General features: G+C 39.6%; 1 protein-coding gene across 1 annotated transcript; it reads left to right on the forward strand.

Moving 5' to 3' along the window:
• Positions 1-92: 92 nt before the first annotated feature.
• Positions 93-20,107, forward strand: LOC114555680 (DNA-binding protein RFX7). The gene is made up of 9 exons (XM_028578255.1): positions 93-575; positions 5,436-5,469; positions 9,096-9,181; positions 9,482-9,604; positions 10,916-11,032; positions 11,793-11,877; positions 12,015-12,228; positions 13,406-13,686; positions 14,083-20,107. The coding sequence occupies exons 1-9, from the start codon at positions 451-453 to the stop codon at positions 17,308-17,310; spliced, it is 4,293 nt and encodes a 1,430-aa protein (XP_028434056.1). The 5' UTR covers positions 93-450; the 3' UTR covers positions 17,311-20,107.
• Positions 20,108-21,640: the final 1,533 nt, after the last annotated feature.

Below are 21,640 nucleotides of genomic sequence, written 5' to 3' on the forward strand. Positions count from 1 at the left end.
TCAACGTCTTCTGCTTGCATGTTGTTTTTCATGCTGGGGGTCTTGGTGCGCATGCGTTTGCCCAACAGCTACTACTCACGATGCACATGCAGAGAAATCCCATAACGTGAGGGGCACATACGGAGGGGCACACACAGCCAGCACACCGAAAGACTAGCTAGTTGTTTTGCAACTGTCCGTGTACTGTTTACACGCGCCTTTACTTATATCCATACATCCAGTCGTGTTTGACAGCGACACGTAGTTTTGTTGCACAGCGTCTTTAATTCACCAAGTGTTGGGACTTGAAGCGAGCGATGTCGGAGGAGGACTGGGTGGCAACAAAAACAACAGGGCGCGCTGCTGTCCCGTTAGCATCGCAACGATCTCCGGTCCACGTTGTTTAACCCGAGTACACCCGTCCACGCCTCCTGTTCAATCCAGTCGAGACTCGTCTCGAGGCCCACGGTGATGGCCGAGGAGGACCCCCAGCAGCAGCAGCCGGACCGCGGGGCTAGGAGCCTGCCCGGCCTGCTCACCGGGCTGCAGGGCGCTGAGGCCAGCGCTCTGCAGCTCAGGATCAAGAACTCCATCTGGTGAGGAGGTGTTCACGTGCTACTGTGCATACTTTGATGCTTGAAGGGAATAGAAGTTGATCAAATATAAAATTTCAAAAAAGTGTTTTCATTGTTCCTGTTCATAAAGTCAGTATACCCAGAGGTAGTGTTCACACCCTTTAATTCAGTTAAAGTAGCAATACCACAATGTACTTCATTACAATAAGTAGTACTGCATGCAAAATGTTGTAGAAGTACACACGTATAATCAGCAAGATGTACTAGCATAAAAAGTAAACAGTACTCAATTAGCAGACAATTAATCAATTAATACTCACAAGCCCCCCTTGTGAGTATTATTACATATATTATATGATTATACTGGATTACTGATGCAATAATATGTAAGTAGGATAGCCTACTGTTATTGTTGCTGAAGGTGGAGCCAGGTTTATTTTTAATTGTCTATTGTTAATCTACAACAATGCTCCATATTTTATGAGCCGATCATATGTATTATATGTAAAATATGAATCTGCAAAGTAACTGTTAAATAAAAGTGTGAGTGCATTAAATGGAAGTACTCACAGTACAAGTACCACATACAGTACAGTACTACAGTAAATGTACTTAGTCACATTTCACTGCTGTCAGTGACTGACTGTGGGCAATGGGCATATTAAGCTTTTGTTTAAGTGAGGTGAGTCCAGGTGAGTTTTTTTTTTTCTGAAAGCTGAACTGCAGTTCTATGGAACTATGTCTGATTTATATTGTTGGACAGGGTTGTCCTTTAACTGTGACCAGTAGCTGCTTGTAGGTGTCTGTTCCAGGATTGTTTGGGCTGGTTGTGAAGGCTGACCGACTAAACTCTAAAGATCGTCATGGGATCAATAAGTACCCATATGTTTTAGGGTCAGGTGTTGATATGGACAGTGGTGGAATGTAACTACTCCGGTACAGTACACTGTTGAGGTACTTGTACTTAACTTCTTAGCTTCTTTACAGCTACTCAAACCACACCTCGCCAGAAAACCTTGTACTTTTTACTACAGTGACTGCACTTATTTGACAGCTATAGTCACCAGTTAGTCTGCAGATAAATATTTTACATATAAATCATGATCAGCTTATAAAACATGATGATGTATCGCTATACATTAAACTACCCAACATTGTATTTAGTATTTGCAATGAGCCCAACCTCAACATCAAATGCTGCTTACACTTTAATGCACTAGTAATAATTATCTCTGACTTTTGCAGGACTTTCACTTGTAATCGAGTATTGCTATTTTTACTTAAGTAAAGGCAACATGGCGGTAGATCACCCTTTCCTTCACCTCACACCCGCCTCCTCATCTCCTGCTTATTTACTGGTCAAGTGAAGGTGTTGTCGTAATAGTAGCCATCTACACTCACCTAAAGGATTATTAGGAACACCTGTTAAATTTCACGTTAATTAAATAATCTAATCAACCATTTGCATGGCAACTGCTTCAATGCATTTAGGGGTGTCGTCCAGGTCAAGACAATCTCCTGAATTCCAAACTGAATGTCAGAATGGGAAAGAAAGGTGATCTAAGCAACTTTGAGCGTGGCATGGTTGTTGGTGCCAGACTGGCTGGTCTGAGTATTTCCCAATCTGCTCAGTTACTGGGATTTTCACGCACAACCATTTCTAGGGTTTACAAAGAATGGTCTGAAAAAGGAAAAACATCCAGTATGCTGCAGTCCTGGGGGCGAAAATGCCTTGTTGATGCTAGAGGTCAGAGGAGAATGGGCCGACTGATTCCAGCTAGAGTTGGGCAATATATCGATATTATATCAATATCGTTATATGAGACTGGATATCGTCTTAGATTATGGATATTGTAATATCGTGATATGACATAAGTGTTGTCTTTTCCTGTTTTTAATGGCTGAATTACAGTAAAGTGATGTAATTGTTTGAATTTACCGGACTAGCTTTTCTATTATTTTGCCTTAACCCCACTTAGTCATTATATCCACATTAATCATGATTATTTATCAAAAATCTCATTGAGTAAATATTTTTTGAAAGCACTAATTGTCAACCCTACAATATCGCCGCAATATCGATATCGAGGTATTTGGTCAACAATATCGTGATCTTAGATTTTTTCCATATCGCCCAGCTCTAATTCCAGCTGATAGAAGATCAACTTTGACTCAAATAACCACTTGTTACAACCGAGGTATGCAGTAAAGCATTTGTGAAGCCACAACACGCGCAGCCTTGAGGCTGATGGGCTACACCAGCAGAAGACCCCACTGAATACCACTCATCTCCACTAAAAATAGGAAAATGAGACTACAATTTGTACTCTCACCAAAATTGGACAGTTGAAGACTGGAAAAATGTTGCCTGGTCTGATGAGTCTCGATTTCTGTTGAGACATTCAGATGGTAGAGTCAGAATTTGTTGTAAACAGAATGAGAACATGGATCCGTCATGCCTTGTTACCATTGGGCAGGCTGGTGGTGGTGGTGGTGTAATGGTGTGGGGGATCCCTTTCGCCTTGAGAACTGCCTTAATTCTTTGTGTCATTGATTCAACAAGGTGCTGGAAGCATTCTTCAGAAATGTTGGCCCATATTGATAGGATAGGGTCAAACACAGTATTAGTATGGTGTTCCTAATAATCCTTTAGGTGAGTGTACATTCCCTAATTTCCCTCTATTTCCTCCATCAAAATATGCTGAAAACCAGCAGTTCCAGTATGTAGCTCCTGAGGCAGTGGGTGAATAGACTCAACATTAGTTTCACATTATGTAGCTGTACTTAACCCTTGCAACACAAGTATAATGGTATGTTTATCACCAAGATCTGTTTTTGAAAACTACTCACACATGGACATGATATTATCCAAATTATTTTTCACAGCAGTTTATTTAAAAGAGCTCACTGAACTATCCTTTAGGGTGTGATATCCTTTCCTGGTTTTAGGCTACAAATAACAATTTCCAAAAAATAAACCAGACAGAATCACCTGACTGTAAGTTACCTTGAAGTATGAAATTACCAGTTTAAAATAAGGAGAACTGACACCTCGCATAACAAAATCATTGAATCAAAGCCTTGTGTAAAAGTGAAATGTATCAAAACAAAATGAATGCATAGAGCTGCCAGTCTCTTTAGCAGCTCCTTATACTACAGCAGTAAATGGGTCTGTCTGTCTGCTGTGAGATACCCTAAGAGAGAGATTGAGAGAGAAAAGTGTCAGGGTAAAGCTATTTTATATTGAAAACAATACCTACATTTTTTAACAATTAATGGTGTTTGTTGTCTGTGGTTGCTGGTATTTAAGGTTATGTTCTGTCTGAAAATACCCCTTTTTGTTTCTGAATGTGAATGAACTCACATACTATAATTTTTAATGTCAAACAACCATAAAATGTCAAAAGGCTGAACTACCACAAAACACGACCGAGGTGACACACAGAGGTGAAACGTCTTTAGGAAAACCTCAACAGAAACACGTTGCTATGCCGACATAAAGGGGATATTGAATATTTGTCCTGCTCCTTAAATATTTAACCTTCAAGAGGTTTAGAGCATAAATATTGATGTTGACTTGAGCGTCTGTCTAAGTGGTTCCCAGTAGAGTGAGGCGTCTTACTCGGGGTCAGCAGGTTCATTTGACTATACCTTTACTCTGTCTTAATCTGCAGTGATAGTCTATACTAGTGAAGTGCTTCTGTTCCTGTTGGCTTTCAATCAAGCCACCCAATCCGCGACTGAATTACACCTGGATATTATACACCGTGTGATTTGAAGGATCTCTTGTTCTTCTTCTATCAGTTCAATGCCTCAAGTGTCATTCAGGGCATCTGCCAAATCTGCCTCACAAACAGCTTAATGACGGCTTTTCAGCACTGGGAAATGATCCTTGGCTCCCTAGTAACAGTGAATTAAAGTGAACTGTTCTTGTCAGGGCTTAAAGGATCTCCTGATTCTGACCTGCCCGGTGTCGTTGAGTAAAAGTCTTTAAATGTGCCCTACCTTCTGTCTCACAGTCAACAACAGCCTGACCTGTCTGAAGATTAAGAATTAGACCTGGAGAAGTTATATTGATGCATCTGGTTTGACTCTGAGCAGTGTTTCATTGGTTTAAATTGTTATTATTATTACATGTCATTTAACTGATGCTCTTATCCAAAGCGACTTACAATTGCTATACTGTATATGTCAGAGGTCGCGCTCCTCTGGAGCAACTCTGGGTTAAGTGTCTTGCTCAGGGACACATTGGTTGATGTATCACAGTGGGAATTGAACCCAGATCTCCCACACCAAAGGCATGTGTCATATCCACTGCGCTATCACCACCCCATTCTCTCTTCTAATATTGTTTTTTGCATAAATAAATGCTCTTGCATAGGGCTGTGTAGTTCGTGCTGTCAAAATAGTGATTAGCTAATTGGATAATATTGGGAATAACAATGAAACATCTGCTTTTCTTAAAATGTGATTTAATAATAATAATAATGTTTATGTAATGTCTAAAACACTGGTAAAGGGTGAAAGTCCATATCTTTATCAAATTCTTCCTTCAAGGTTTAATTGAAATGTGATAAAAACAGATGTATAGTTAGATTTCGTCAGTGACTGCAAGTGAATAACTGTATTCTTCTGTCAGAGACAATGTTACCACAGTGGCTGTCTCTCTCTCTCTCTCACTCTCTCTCTCTCTCTCTCTCTCTCTCTTTTTATACATGACAACATGTGTTCCTGGTGGTGGGATACATGACCTGAGAGATGCTGAAGGGAGGGTTGTCAAATACCAAACATTCCTCTGCTTTATAAATAAATACACTTTAGACACAAGCGCTCATGTTACACCAGCTTCCTACTAATTTATACTTTGTCTCTGTTTTGCAGCAAATCTGTTCAATCAAAAGTGGAAAACATTCTGGTGAGTATCCTTACTTGACGTGTTTTAACCTACAAATAACAATTTTAAAGAAACCTTTTTTGTTATTAATCCAAATTTTAAATATGTCTTGAAAGTGATGCTAAAAGAGAGGCCATGGGGTTGTTAAATTTAAAAACTACACATGTGATGTTTTAACCTCCTTTGGAGCAAATTTATTATTTTGACCTGAAGGTGCCAAAAACAGTAAAGGTCAAGCTTTGAAAGAATGACTCTCTAGCGATTATCGATTATCGTCATTATAAATTAATCTGCAGATTATTTTCTTGATGAATTCTATGGTCCATGAAACATGAAAAGCAGTGAAAAACACTCATCACAACTCCGCAGAGCCCAAAGTGATGTCCTTTAATTGCTTGTTTTACCCGTTGTCCTGTATAAAACCCATTATATCATATCATTATAATATTTGAGAAAAACAAGCAGCAAATTGAGAAGCTGGAACCAGCAAATATTTGCCATTTTTCTTAAAAAAGGATTGAAACCATTCATCGATAACCAAAATATTTGGAGATTCTTTTTCTTTTGATCGATTTAATAATGAATCAACTAACTATTACAGCTCTACTGGGCTCAGTCAATTGCATGGCAATCAGCCTGTTGACATTTCTTCTTGTGTACACGTTAAAGGACACCTCCGCTGGGCACAATGATTATCTATAATTGAATATCTATAACTGATTATGTGGCCAATCGTTGTTGAAAATCCAGCTCAAGCAGCCCCGCTGTTTGTGGGGCAAAAACAAATATTTTATGCTGGGCTTTAGATATTTACAGTGTATTTAATTATCATGAATTATGGTTTGATATTGTGACTACGGTTGTGTTGACTCTACTTTAGTGGTTTTGTGTGATGCTCTGTTGTAGATTTCATAAGCTGCTATATAGAGAAGGAGGCTAGTACCACCAAGAGCCAGCTTATGTCGTTCTTTACTGTACGCTGAATTGGTATCTTGTATTGTACGTGCCAGCACAGTTGCTATTTAAGAACAATAGTAATTTCTTTTTTCAAAATAACATGCGGCTCGCCCGAGAGTGTGAGGTCGATGTTAAAGCTTCATGGAAGCTGTAGGATTCATGTTGAATAGAGAAATAATTGTTATTTCTTTGCTAACGTTAGGATGAATTGTGCAGTTGTAGATACCATTTAACTTAGAACTAGAATATCTCAGTATCATGTTCCAGCTTGAAACACTCTATTCAAAAAATTCATTGTCGAGCCAAGGCCAGTAGAAGCCGGCCGAGTCTTTGGTTGTCATGTAATACTACATATATAATGTGTGATGTCATGTAGTTGTTAATACAGAGTGGTTCATCTACCCTCATCCCTGTCATGCCTTTCAAAAAAAGAAAGATAAAAATCTCTTTTAACCCTGTGTAACTTTGTCTTGTCATCCTCCACCCTTCCTCCTGATCCCTCCTTGCTCTTGCCTTAGATGACAAACCCACAGTTTGTGTCAGTTTCTTGTCTCAGGAATTACTACTTCATAGTGCACACAATAAGTGTGAACTGTGCTAATTAACTATCCACTCCTAAAAATGTACACTGCAGTGCATATGCATTCGCCTGCAGGTAACATCTTTGTTTCAAGCTAAAGTGAGTTAAAGGTGGGATAGGAGTTCACTGTGCAGAGCTGATGACACAGTCACATATAGACATTTACTGCCAATTCAAGTCAACAGAGCAGGAAGTAGTCACACTAAAAAAGGCAAGAGAACAAGGTTTTAGCAGGAGTACAAATTGCCACTGTTATTGGCTAGTTTAAAAATGTCTGATTTATTTTGAGGATTATGTGTATATACATGTATTCCTTGGGATAGCTGTGGTTCCCTAACTAAGAAGTTAATCAGAAAAGGTGGAGGAGACAATTAAAAGGGTGAATGAGTGTGTTGGCAGTGTGTGGATGTGTGTCTAACAGCGAGCTGTCTGGGGTGAAGGGTTAACAGCAGAGGATTCAAGTTCACCTTACAAGCTCCCCTGCTCTGCAGAAGCCCGTCTGTCTCTCTGTGTCTGTCTGCAGTCTGCAACAACATGCGTGTGTGTCTCAACTGTACAGCTGTATGAACGCAGCATTTTAATGCTTTGCATATCTACACTGCTAGGTTTAAAGTCAAGAGTACAACTTTCTTTGTGCTCCTTACTCTTTCACTGTGGGGAAGATATGTTTATGATGTGCAGTGTTTGGCTTACACCAGACATGGTGTTTAGTCTGATGGACAAAAAGCTAAATTTTGGTCTCATCGGACGCTTCTTCTAGCTGACTTCAGAGTCTCCCACATGCCTTCTGGAAAACTATAGCTGAGATGTCATCTAAGTTTTTTGTTTAAGCGGCTTTTTGCCTCTCTCCTGGCATCCGGGGAAGCACCCGTTCGAAAGTTGTGTGCACTATCTCTCCAATCAAGAAAAGTGTGGGGAGGTGGTGAATACGTTTTATAGTACAGTTACTAAATTCCTTCAGTTCACTGACTCAATTCACTTCACTACAGGGTTGGAGTATTGCTTGGTGTATAACACTGTTGTCTGCTACCAATTAAACTATCAGAATTTAAACTGTGCCTTCTTCACGTTATCATGTTTCTTTTTCCCTTTGAAGAACATAGTTAGAAGCGTGAAGATTGTTTGTAGCTGCGAGCCATGCCAAGGACATTTAGTTAGCACACATCTTAGATTCCGAGGCTAACGGGACACCCCATATGCTTTCTTAAAGCTAATAATTAACCTTTTTGGAGGAAAGGCAGAGCTGCATCCATGACCCCAACAAAAGATGAAAATGGTTCCTCTGCTTTCCTGATTTACAAATTAAGATGTTTCCCCTTTATTCCATCAAGTTGATTTTAGCTACAGTCGAGTATATATTATAACCGAGTTGGACTTTGATTACATTTTTAATATTCATCCAGTGAAGCACATTGTTAAATTTTAGTTGATTGTGTTGGACAAGCCTTTGTATGTTTGTTACTACAAAGGTCAACCAAACGTATGAACTATCTGCTCTGCAGGTGTAACAGGACTACCTCTTCTTTAAAGTGCTCATATTATGCTTTTTGGCTTTTATTGTGTTATATTTGTGCATGTAATCAGTTTACGAAGTGAAAAAACCCAAAGTCCACCCCAAAGGGACTTACCATCTCCAACAGAAAACACTGTTCACAAACTGCTCCAAACAGCTCTATTGTAGTTCAGCCTTTACTTCCGTGACGAACGTGCGTCACTTTGTAACACACGTTATAATGCTCGCCTAGCTGCTAGCATGGCACGCCCTCATACTCTGCTTCTGACTGGCTAGTAGTGCTTACCTAACTGCTGCGCATGTGTGACTCCCAACCAAGATGGAATAGAAGTAAGATGCCTCACTCTATAGCTAAAACAGAGAGCTCAACACACAGGGTGAAGAGAGGAGCTGTAGCAATGTGCAGTACAACAAAAATATGGTGCTTTTTGAAAATTAAACCATATTCTGATTTAACCTCTAAATACAATTATGAACCTGAAAATGAGCATAATATGAGCACATTAAAATCCATGGCAGGAATCTATGTTATGCTGATGAATAGGAAGGTCAAATATTAAAACTAAATCATTTTTTGGCACCCTTTTTATTTTACAGCAAGATGTGGAGAAGTTCTCAGACATTGAAAAACTCTACCTCTACCTAAAGTTGCCTGCTGGTCCGAGCAGTAGCATTGATAAAAGGTAAGAATACACCTGCTTTAAGTATTTATATCATTGGTAGTGGCATACATTTCTGTTTATTGTTGTCTTAAAAAAGTGTATCATGAATGATATAGGAAAAAAGTAAAATAATAATAGTGGACACACACACACACACACACACACACACACACACACACACACACACACACACACACACACACACACACACAGACTAGATTAGCTTTGGTGAGGATGATCTCTCAGGACTTGAGTGAGCAGAGTATTGTTCTTTTGTTTTGTCATTTGTCAATCAATCAATGATCCACATCTTTTTCTCAGTGACCAGAGCGCCCTGTCATCAAGCCGCACACAGCAGATGCATGCATTCAACTGGATCCGCCATCATTTAGAGGAATACCCAGAGACGTCTCTTCCCAAACAGGAGGTCTATGATGAATACAAGTAGGTACAAACAGACAGAGTCGAGTCGAAAGCAGAAACTTTATTTATACTGTCATATAATTTCTATTCAACACATAACAATATATAACTCAGAGAATAAATCTGATTATTGTACTTGCATATATAGATGTCACTTTGTATTTGAATGTGTATCATTGGTGATCACCTTTTAAATACACAACAGATACTAATGTTCGAGATTCTTTCTCCTCTAAATTACTGCCGGCTAAAGCGTCAGTATAAATAGACGCAGCAGGCATGGGAATCACAGAGAGCAGCATGTGGTGGTAATATTAGAATGGAAAGTCTGAGACAGCCATTGAAATGCTCTGACAGTGTTATGTAACTGTCTTTTTAACTCTACTAGATCAGAAATACAGTGCCCTCCAGAAATATTGGCGCCTTTAGGATAGACCGGTGAAAAGGCTTTAAAAAGACGTTACGTGCTTCACTACAAAACATTCAAAACATTTTGTTTTGTACAAAGAAACAGTCCCATTGTTTTTTACTTTCTTGCAACGTATACTGAAGTCAGCTTCAGGGTTAAAATGGCATGAAAGAGACATTTGAAGATTACCCCCCTTTATGTTAGATGGGAATGGAGATGATGCAGAATGCACCACAATACAAGAATGTCAGATATGGATGACACTTAGAGTTTAGTTACAACTCTACTGATGCAAAATTCTACACAATTTTACATTTTATACCATTATCTTGAACACAACATTGACATTATCAAGTTAATATAGCGCATGTGTTAGCAAACAGTTTACTATTTAATCATCCAGCAGTTGTGTTTCTGGTCACCTGATTAATGTAATTATTCACTCTCCTCTTAGTCCTGTTTTTGGTCTCCACCAGCTCCTGAGAAAAATATCTGGCTCTTTAGCTGCTAAATGCTGCACTATGTTTACCACTAGTCTCTAACTTTGTCTGCCCTTTGGTGCTGAGCATGTAGTGTGCTGAGGGAAACTGCAGAGTTAGATGATAGTTATTTGTCAGTTCATCACTAGCATTGATGATTGACATATCATTATCATATATAAGTCTTTTTTTTTTTCATATAAAAACATTTATTACAGCTTTACTTGTGACGACCATAATTATCACACCATGACGGAAGCATTAAGTTTTAGAATGGGGAAAAAAAAAAAAAAAAAAAAAAACTTTAACTTTAGAGACTTTTATCACGTCACATTAACAGGGATGCAAACATTAAGGAATCTAAGAAAATAATCTGCTATGTTGACATGATTTTGATTCATGATTATTATAATGACATTTATTCTGTCCATTATCTCATTTCAGGAGCTTCTGTGACAATCTGAACTACCACCCACTGAGTGCTGCGGACTTTGGAAAAATGATGAAAAATGTCTTCCCGAACATGAAGGCTCGTCGACTTGGCATGAGAGGAAAATCAAAATATCCTTCACTGGAATGGATTGTAACAGTCTGGCCTCTGTCTCTTGTCACAGACCATCTGCTGTAGCAGTTCATAGGCTCTCTAAATATAGATGTGAAATGAAATAAAGTCCCCCTCTGCCTCGGAAGCAGAAGCATAATACAGAGCCTCTCGGGAGAGGCACCGTGATCTTGACCTTTATGACGCAATTGTTTTTTCTATTTTGCTGATGACTTCAAAGTGCACAACTTGATTAATTGATTAATGGTTCTTCAGTTTAATTAAATTATCTTTGTTTTAAGGTGAGATCATAGGTCTTACATGTTATGGGTTATGATGTGGAAAAAGACTTTGCCTGTTAAAGGGAGTTTGCTTTGAACTTATATTAGCAAACTGCTAATGTCCAAGGAATAAAGGATTTGTTTTCATTTATACATATTGCCACCATAAGCTCAATATAAGCATATTAAACACATTTTTAAATTAAAGTAGTTTTATTTACTAAGGCAAACACTTGAATATTTATATGTTCAATTTTTATTATTCTTATTTTCAGATTTTTGTTTTTCTATCTAACAGGCCCAAGATAAAAAGGTTAATTTCTAAAATCTTAATTATATATTGATCTGACAAATGAAAAATACAGTTTTTCTAATATCAATTTCTTACATGGAAAATTTAACTGATAAGCGTTACATGGACCCCGCATATTTTACTGTATATTGACAGCATATGTTCATTTTCTGGAATTGCATGTTTTTTATCTTAACACCAGCTTACATATTGCTATAGTGGACTAAGGAAGAGACTCTTTGTTCACATGCCATCTTTACCCACTCTGGATCTCTATAAAACAGGGGATGAGGTAAGCAAATTGACATCTTCCTTATCGCTTTACCCCCATTTTGTCATCGTCCTATCATGCAGTGTATATATATATATATATATATATATATATATATATACACACACACATATATAACCACATATCTTTGTGTGTAGCTCCAGTGTGATGTCCTTGAGTCACCGGGCCAGCTTAGCAGCATAAAGGAGGATGTGCGATTTGCCGCCTGTGATCTGGTGTGTGAGTGGGCCAAAAAGGTGCTGAAACGCCAGTTTGATGCCGTGGAAGAATTGGCTCGCTTCCTAATCGACAGCCATTACATCAGCAACAAGTCTCTGGCAGCTCTCACCATTATGACCGGCACAGCAACAGGTCAGACACAGTCAAAGTCGGGGTCTGTGTAAAAACAGGTCAACAGTGGCATCTGGTGGCACCTGCCTGTTAGTGCTCTTTTATTCCAGTCTGATTGATTTGGGCTGGACTAGACTGGTTTAGTAATGAAGTTCCACCATTGGAGGAATGAGTGTGATGATGTCAGTGTTGGTGTTTCTCTTTTGGCCGCGGCCCTTTTTCAAAATGTATAAGCACGACAGAGACTTTTACCTACGCTATCGGTGGGGTTGGGCATCGAGAACCGATTCCTACTTGGAATTGTTTCAAAAATTACGATTCCATCGGAATCGTTTCTTTATTGGAATCATTTGGAGGATTTGGTTTCAAATCTGATCACAGGTTAAAAAATTTTTTAACAAAAGGTTTTGGTTTCCGTAGCGGCCAGGCACTTGTTGTGTTGCAGCCATGGAGCACAGTAAGCAGACCTTTAGTGTGGCTTTATTTTAAATTGAAAAGCCCCATCAAATTGCAACCCACCTTTGAATCAAAATAAAACTTTCCTCTTATTTGTGAAATAAGCATGTGACCCGTTTCAACTCCACCTCTCAAAGAATCGGAATCGAGAATCGATAAGAATCAGAATCGAAAAGAAGAATCGGAATTGGAATCAGAATCGATAATATCCAAACGATGCCTGTATGTGTGTGTGCGTGCGTGCATGCATGCATGCCTGTGCCTGCCTGGTCCTCTTTGTTGCGCTCTCTTCAGATATAAATGATTGTGAGGAACAAAACAATCAAACAGCAGTGACACAATGCTATTTCTAAATAAATAAAGTAGATGGTTGGCTGGGTTGGCTCAGCTGGTAGAGCAGGCGCACATATACATATAGGTTTATGCCTCGACGCGGAAGTCCAGGGTTTGAGTCCAACCTGTGACAATTTCCTGCTTGTCTTCCCCGTCTCTCTCTCACCTAGCTGTCCTGTCCATAAAAGGCGGAAATGCCTCAAAAAAACTGTCTTAAAAAAATAAGTGGATGGGCATGTTTTGAAATTTCATCATGTAGAAATCGGGTGAATTGAAACTCCAGATAACAGCAGGAAGAGGGACAGGAAAATCAAAAGGGTTGACAAGAAGGGGATGCATATTTGATCATTTATTTTACTAATAACAGTAGCATGATGCAAATCTAATCTCACCTGTTTCCTTTCTTTAGAGGTTAAGCCTCCACAGATGGTCTCAGCGTTTGTCCCAACTGCTGAGGCTCACTCCTTCCAGCCTCATGTGACGACACTGTCCTCACCTTCTGTGGATGCAAAGCAGCAGCTCCAGAGGAAGATCCAGAGGAAGCAACAAGAACAGAAGCTGCACTCTCCTTTACCTGGAGAGGGACAAACCAACAGGGCAGATGACAGTGTGCCTTGTGCCAGCCCCACCCCTCCGTCACCTCAGCCAACCATAGGCATCATGGTCGCTGCTGTCCAGAGCCCCATCACGGTGAGAAAGCAGCACTCTCAATGTAGATTAAACTGGTGTGTGTCATTTTGTCCCATGTATTGTATTCACCCCAGCTTAGAGAAAATAAATATCTACATTCACTTAAAATGTGCTTAAACTAATTAGTAAAGATGAGTGCAGTCTGATATTATTCATTATTCATCATTATTTTCAAAAGCACACCTTTAAAATTACACCTACTTTTCTGTCTAATAACACAGACTACTGTTAAACAGTTGGTCAATCATATTCGTTACATCAATGTGAGTAATTTTGTTTAATTATGAGTGTAATGCTGCCATTTTTAGGAAAAAAACTAAAATGATTTGTCAAATTTGTTATTTGACTGCGGTCATAAACAACTTACACTTTCTGATTGACCTTTCCTCTCTGTAGGTACAGAGAAGCAGGCAGTTGATGTCCCCCAGTCCACTGGGAACAGTAGAGCGCAAAATGCTGCCTATTAACTTCCAAATGGTGACCCAGCCACTTCAGGCAGTGAAACAGAGCCCCAAAACCCCGCAAAATATTCTAGCCAGTCCAGTCGGAGAACGCACTGCTCGGCAGCGCTATGCGCAAATCCTGCCCAAACCTGCGGTCACGACTGCTATTGCCTTGCGCTCGCCCTCCACCATGATCATTGGCAACAGCCCTGTTAAGAATGTGATGACTACATGCCATGTCAGCCCAGTCAGTTTGGTCAAGATGACAGCCATATCTCTTGCACCCAACAGCAGCAATACCACCACTTCCTTCACAAAAGCCCCTCTTCGGCCGGCTTCTGCAGGCATTAGTAGTTCTGCAGTTGCAGAAAACTTCAGTTCCAATCAAAGCATTAGGAGTACCTCTGCAGTCCCCATTCTGACCCCGGTGGCAAGGCCTGGGCAGACTACTAACAATCATACCATCGACGTTGAAATGGAAGTTGAAGCTATACATAAAAACAGCCAAATGCAAAATCCTGGCACTCTAGTTTTCACTCAAGAACCAATGGCAAATAGGACTGGAGGGGCTTTACATAGGGCTTCCAGTGTGCCCATACCCCAGTCTAAAGGCTTCCTGGGTCTAGAGGAGACATCCAGGACTAATTGCAATGGAAAGTCCTCTTCAACCCCTAACACTGTGGCAGCTGTCCAAAACTGCAATAACGGCGCTAATAATACAAGCACTATGCACTTAACTCCCTGCACTCAGAATACCAGCGCTGTTTCTTTACTGAACACCAGCAGACCACCTTCTTTTGTGGAAAGCAGCAGTGTAACAGCAGCAAAGGAAGGTTTCTTGTCCACTAAGAGCCTCAGGAAACGTTCAGGCCTCAGCCCAGACCTTTCTCCAATCAAAAGGGTTTTTATGCCCCAGCAGCCAGAGCTAGAGGGCGCTGCTGGTCTAGGAAATGGGATTAGAAACATGGTTGGGAACATCCTCAGGCCAGGAGCTCCAACTAGACCTGAAAGTGCACCAGCTACCAGGGAGGTAGAGATGAAAATGAAATCTCTTCCAGTCCACGCACACAGGACTTCTTCTTTCAGAGCCAGTGATTTCTTCTCTGTTGCCAAAACACAGAGCTCAATGCAGAGGAAAGACCCTTCCACTTTTATGGAAACTAGCTCCTCACTTACTCACGCATTAATACAACAACGGCAGGGGCACACAATGGCTAACGTGCATGCCATACCTAATAATCCCGGCCTCCAAACACATTCAGGTGTGAGTGATGTTAGGGGTTCAGCAACAGGGAGCCTGGACCCTCATCAACATACCTACACTCAGTCCAACCCTGTTACTGAGCACTTTATGAATCAAGCTTCATCATTGAGCCAGCTCCCTATGCAAACTGATATGGATTACTTTCCCTTTGATGATGATGTGACTCAGGACAGCATTGTGGAGGAGCTGGTGCAGATGGAGGAGCAGATGAAATTTAACAACATGCAAGAGTTAGGAGACTGTGTCACACTGCAAAGCCAACAGGCTACGATGCCGGACAACATAATGTCCACCAATCAGACCATGACTGCTTTCTATCATGCTGCAAACAGCCACAGCAACCCGATGCATACTCCAACACCGACACCCACACCCACGTCGGAAATGATGGGAGGAACCCAAGGCCTCGCTGGAGAGAGCCCCTTCTCCCACATCGCCTCCACCACCCCAGTGGACAGTGCACTGGGAAGCAGTCGCCACACCCCAGTTGGTACTCCGCACTCCAACTGCAGCAGCACTGTGCCTCCCAGTCCAGTGGAGTGTAGAAACCAGTTTGCATTTACACCCATCAACTCCAGCATCACTGGTTTCCATGACGGCAGCACCATTTCCAGCAGCCCGGTTAAGCCCATGCAGAGACCGATGGCCACCCACCCAGACAAGACCAGGCTGGAGTGGATGAATAACAGTTACAACAGCAGCAGCGGGAGCCTAAACAAGTCAAACAGTGGAATTGGAATCCTCCCAAGCTATCAAGGCCTGATAGGTGATCATTTTCAAAAGCCTCACGCCTTTGCCGTCCCTCATACACGGCACCATGACAGCCATTTTGGCTGCTTGACTCCCATCTCGCCCGTGCAGCAGCAGGTAGCCAGCATGACTAACATGGCCAAGCAGGAGGGCTTTGCTGTGCCTGCCCCTCTGGATAACAAAGCCACCAACACACCTGCTACAACCTTTCGATGTCGCAGTGTAAGCCCCGCCGTGCATCAGATGAACTTGAGTGGAAACACAGGGAACCTTCTCCCTATCCCTCGTTCAGTAGTGTCTCCCTTTAACTCTCCTGTCATGCCTGAGATGTTAAACATCTTTGTGAACAGCCAGACAAATCTTGGGGTGAGCAGCATGGCTCAGAGGAGCCATTCTGTGCCGCTCAACATCATGATGCAAACTGAGGTCCGGCCCACGTCGGGCCAGCAATGCAACAGCAAAAACATCACCAATGTCCTTTTGAGCAAGCTGGATGGGGACCATGACGACACTATTCGGGGTCTGGGCATTAATAATTTACCCTCCAGCTATACTGCTCGCATGAACCTCACCCAGATCCTCGAGTCTGACCCAAACCTCTCCTGCAGTGACAACCACCTCAGCCTGATGACCTCGGACTCCACCAGCACATCCAAGTTGCAGAGGCCAAATTACCTCATCGAAAATACTATCAATGAACAAATGATTCTCGCAGCAGGTGACAGCCGAGTACAGTCGGCTTCTAGAGAGCAGCGTCAACAACAGGCACAGGCTATGTTGCTAGCTTTGAGCTCACAGCAGCATCAAGAAGAACTACAGCAGCAGATGGATTTCAGCACCACTGTGAAAGACCTCCTGACAGACAACAGCCTTACTGCTGGCAGTCAGCTCATGGACCAGGTGTCAGAGCTCACTACAGGTGCGGCAGATTTCCCCTGTGAAATCAGAATGGCATCGGAGCTGTCCAGTAGCATCCATGACCTTAACGCATTGGACACAGACCTTCTGTTTGACCCCAACCAGCAACAAGAGCAATATCAAAATGTTGCTGCGGATGAGTTGGTGAATGATGCGCTGTTTCAGCAAATGACCAGCGAGACGGCACATTCAAGTGGACTTGACTGGCTCGAAAGCAAAGATCATCCAACTGTTGGGTTGATGGGGTGAGGATACAGTTTTTGTATAGTCATGTTGAACATGTTCACATGTGGTTGCTGTTTGTTTTATTTATTTTCAGGCATTTACACTTTATAATGCAACACTGGACACATTGAGGTTTGTCCAGTTTAAGTGCCAGGCTGAAATGCAATGATGCTGCAACCCCTCTGATTAAAATGCTGGTCATTTCCCTTTAATCAGAGGACATCGCCTCACGTTGTTTGATCAAGAGCATTTCCAACAAGTAAACAAAGGTTACTGAACTTTTTTTAATGTTCAATATTTTACTGAAAAGTCTGTGAATAAATCATAACAGAGCCATGGATTTCTTAGTGTCAAGAAATGAAACATTAGTAATACGCCTTTTACAAAATTATTTCTTTCATCATTGTGTCTAAATCTTTTAACTACAAGCATTATCTAACTAAAGCATAAGGGAAAAAATGACTAAATATATTTACTGCTGAACTAATAATATGTCATAATTGAAACACTTGTTTGCGATGTAGATTCACTGAGAAAAAAACTGGAATTATTACAAGTTATCTTTAGGAGTTTTAGGTGTCAGTCTGGTTTTAAGTGCATTTTCCTTAGCTGAAATAATATTTACAACAAGACATGTTTAAAAGTGTACACTCAGTGTATAGAAATATATTGTTGTGATAGAAACATTTAACCAATTTCATCCATATAAAATCTATGTAATATATTCTTACGATTTGCTAGAGTTGGCATGGAGCATATAACAGGATGTGGATGAATTTAAAATAATAAACGCAGTAGTGTTACTTCCGTTGTGATGGTTCACTCTGATGAAATACATGAAGAGTATCTGTTAATACTTAAATACTGAATCGTAAAAGAAAGTGATAAATGTCTAAACTGTCCATTTATCTGGTTTTCAGATCCACATTTTCATGCTTTGAGACGTTATTCTTTTATAGAAGGCTTCCTGACAATCATCACAGACTTTGTGCCTCTCAGAATGAGCCAATCAATTTAAAGAGTCAAGTCAACCTTTTGTCTCTTAATCATCCCCAGAATCAAACAACTGTTTCAAAATAGAGCTCAGACAGCTTGAAGATGATGATATAAATAATATAAGTAGGCCTCTTTTGCACTTTGTTTTGTTTTTCAAGCCACATTTTGCAGAAGTTGTGAAAAAAAGTCTTGTGTAGTCATAACTTAAAGTTGTACAAGCACTAATGAAGCCCTTTAATTTACATGCACAATATGTCTTTATTAATTGTTAAATCCATAGATATATTAGAAAAACAAGCAGTGAAAGATGAGGGCTTAACTCTTAACCACTGTTAGATAAAAAGGGAAATAATTTATAAAAGAAACCATTTACCTAAGAATCAAACTAAACCCCGTGAATGTGGGTTTCTGCACTTTTAAAGTATGATTCTTATATAAAAGAAGAATTATGGAACATTATGATAGCCATTTTCCTTAGCACTCAGAAAATGCATTATTTGTATCGTGTGGAAATTACATTGAGTGAACGATGAAATTGAGCAGAAATTAACACTATTTCAAAAGAACTTGAACAAGTTTGTTTTCACACGGCACTGACAATCGTTAGAACTTGTGTTTCTTTACATAAATGCACTGTGTTTGGTTTGGATGATGAAGGAACAGGTTTCACTGCATGGCCCAAGGATTTCAATCAACAGGTCTAACAGCCAATCACTGATCAAATGTGAAAGTTTGGTTTTACACTGATGATTACCTGTGTGTAAAGAAGTCATGCATCCACAGATGAGCTGAAACTCACAGGTGCTCCCTGAGGTTTTTGGTTTCTGAGCCTTATGTCCATACCAAAGACTAACGTTTAACTATAACCTGCACTAAGATTTCGGGTGACATACTTAGTTATGTTTAATAACAGCCATAACAAATATATTCTGTTAAACAGTTCTTTATCAGGACAATGTTAAGGATTTCTTTGTTTTCATTGTTGATGCTTTTGTAAACCCAAGGTAAAAAAAAAATTTTATGGAGGCAAAAAAAACCCTGTAATGATCCTATTTCTCTGACATTGTTCTGTGTTTTTTGTTTTTACTATTTATTTAAAGTGTGTTGTTTGTACAGAAGATGTAACATTGCAAACCATTCAATCTTGTGAATTCACAATAATCTGACCTTCACTGTTATGATATTTCGTAGCATATATTTCATAGCATATTACCACCTATCATATACATTACTAGGTGAATAATGACAACATGTAACAAAACTCAGATTTAAAACTCTTTCAGAACTGGGTTTTGGCAGAAAACTATCCCAGAAAATATTTGCACACACTTTAAAATGTGGAAATGAGACTAGCCATAATGATATGGTTTAATATTAATGTCATAATATATTACAAACGCAGCACATTGAATCTCTTTTCACTGATTTGATTTGACAGTTGTTTTATACATTTTAGAAAACTTTAATTTCTGGAAAAGCAGATTATATCATTGTAATATATAATCTCTCTTTTGAGTATAATTTAATATTGAACAATTTAGACAAATGTTTATTTATGTTGTAGTTTCTCTTTACTGTGTCTGTGAAAAAAAAACAAAGCATTTATTTGGTTCGCACTGATGTTTGTGTTTAAAGAAGACTTTACCCTTCCTCTTGTTAAAAGTGGTTCAGAGCTGTAGAACTGCCCTCTGCTGTTATGTTGCTGGGGTCAGTGTACAGGGGATTCTTTTTTTTTTGCATTTTAGCACGTGCTTTTATAAGGGGAAGTGCTTGTTGATACTGGTTTTTCAAGACTTTTTAAAACAAATAAACGTTTTTAAGTACATTGGTATCTGGGAGTGTTTCTTTAATATCTGCATAAAAGCAATAGCCAAGGCTTGGCAAGATACTTTGGAGCTGCCTGCACAGGGAACACATGCTTCTTCACTTTAGAAATGTCACACAGAAAATGCCACTTTAGCAGTGGAGGAAGAAGTACAGATCCTGTACTTGAGTAAAAGTAGCAGTATCACAGTGTAGAAATACTCAGTTACAAGTAAAATACCTGAATTCAAAAAAGTAAAAGTACTCATTAATTATGCAGAAAGGCCCATTTTCAGAATGTTTATTATATTATTGATTATAATTATTGATGCATTAATGTGTACATTACTTTAATGTTGCAGCTTATTTTTTCACTAGTCCATATACTGCCGTAGCTTGTGCATTTCCCCCTCGGGATCAATTAAGTCTTATCTTTATCCATCATAATACATCATGAATTATTTGTTGATTGTATTTTGTATTCACCTGAATCTGCAAAGTAACTAAAGGTATCAAATAAACATAGTGGAGTAAAAAGTACATCATTTCCATTTAAAATGTAGTGGAATAGAAGTATAAAGTAGAAGACAATGGAAATACCTCAACATTTTACTTAAATACAGTACTTGAGTAAATGTAGTTAGTTACATTCCACCACTGCACTTTAGTAAGTAAAAGTAATTTGTATTTGTTGGCATTAGACTGCAACATTGATGAGGGGAACATCTTGCTGGGACGAAAAGGAGGACAAATGTGATGACCTTTGTATGCGCTGACATTTATTTCTGATAATGGTTGCCGGTGTACAAAATCTCTCCCCTGTTCACTCATTGACTATTCCTACATAATAAGCACTATAGTAAACAATATAGAGTAAATTATTAACTATTAAGCACTAAACTGAGATTTTAGCAGAAAGAAGCATGCTATATACTGTGTGTACATACCGGATACTATGAATGCTGCATTCTTTGTTCCATTGTAGGATCTTTTATGGCATTATATTGTGCATCATTTTCCCATTGAGAATTTAGGCACTCAAATGAAGTTGGGGAAAATAAAAATAATGCATTGGGTAGCAAGCACAAGTAATTTAAACATGGCTTTAACATACTCACGTCTGTTGAGTTGTCATGAGTGTGATATCTAATTTTCCCTTTAACAATCAATAACATTGACCCCATTCAACCACTAACTACTTACAGTATACTTAACTCCCTTACTCAAAGACACTTGAGATGCAGGTACTGAGTTAAGGGTAACTGTCATTCACTTCCTAGCTCATTTGTTTACTTCTGGTTCAGGGAATGGAACCGGCAATCATTAACTTTTATGCCACTGCCCCCCTAATTATACCAATTTAAAACAGCTAAAACTAAAAAGAGGCATTTTGAGGGTCAGTGCACATTGCACTCTTGATTTGCACACACAAGTGTTTTCACAGACCATGCTTGATCTCTTGACTCTCCTGTCATTTTAGTTAGTACTAGATGTTAGAGCTAGACAAACTTTGGGTAAGTACGTGTTTTGTTTACATTTAGATTTTGTTCAGACT

The sequence above is a fragment of the Perca flavescens genome, chromosome 1, assembly GCF_004354835.1.
Source record: "Perca flavescens isolate YP-PL-M2 chromosome 1, PFLA_1.0, whole genome shotgun sequence".
NCBI classification, from domain to species: domain Eukaryota; kingdom Metazoa; phylum Chordata; class Actinopteri; order Perciformes; family Percidae; genus Perca; species Perca flavescens.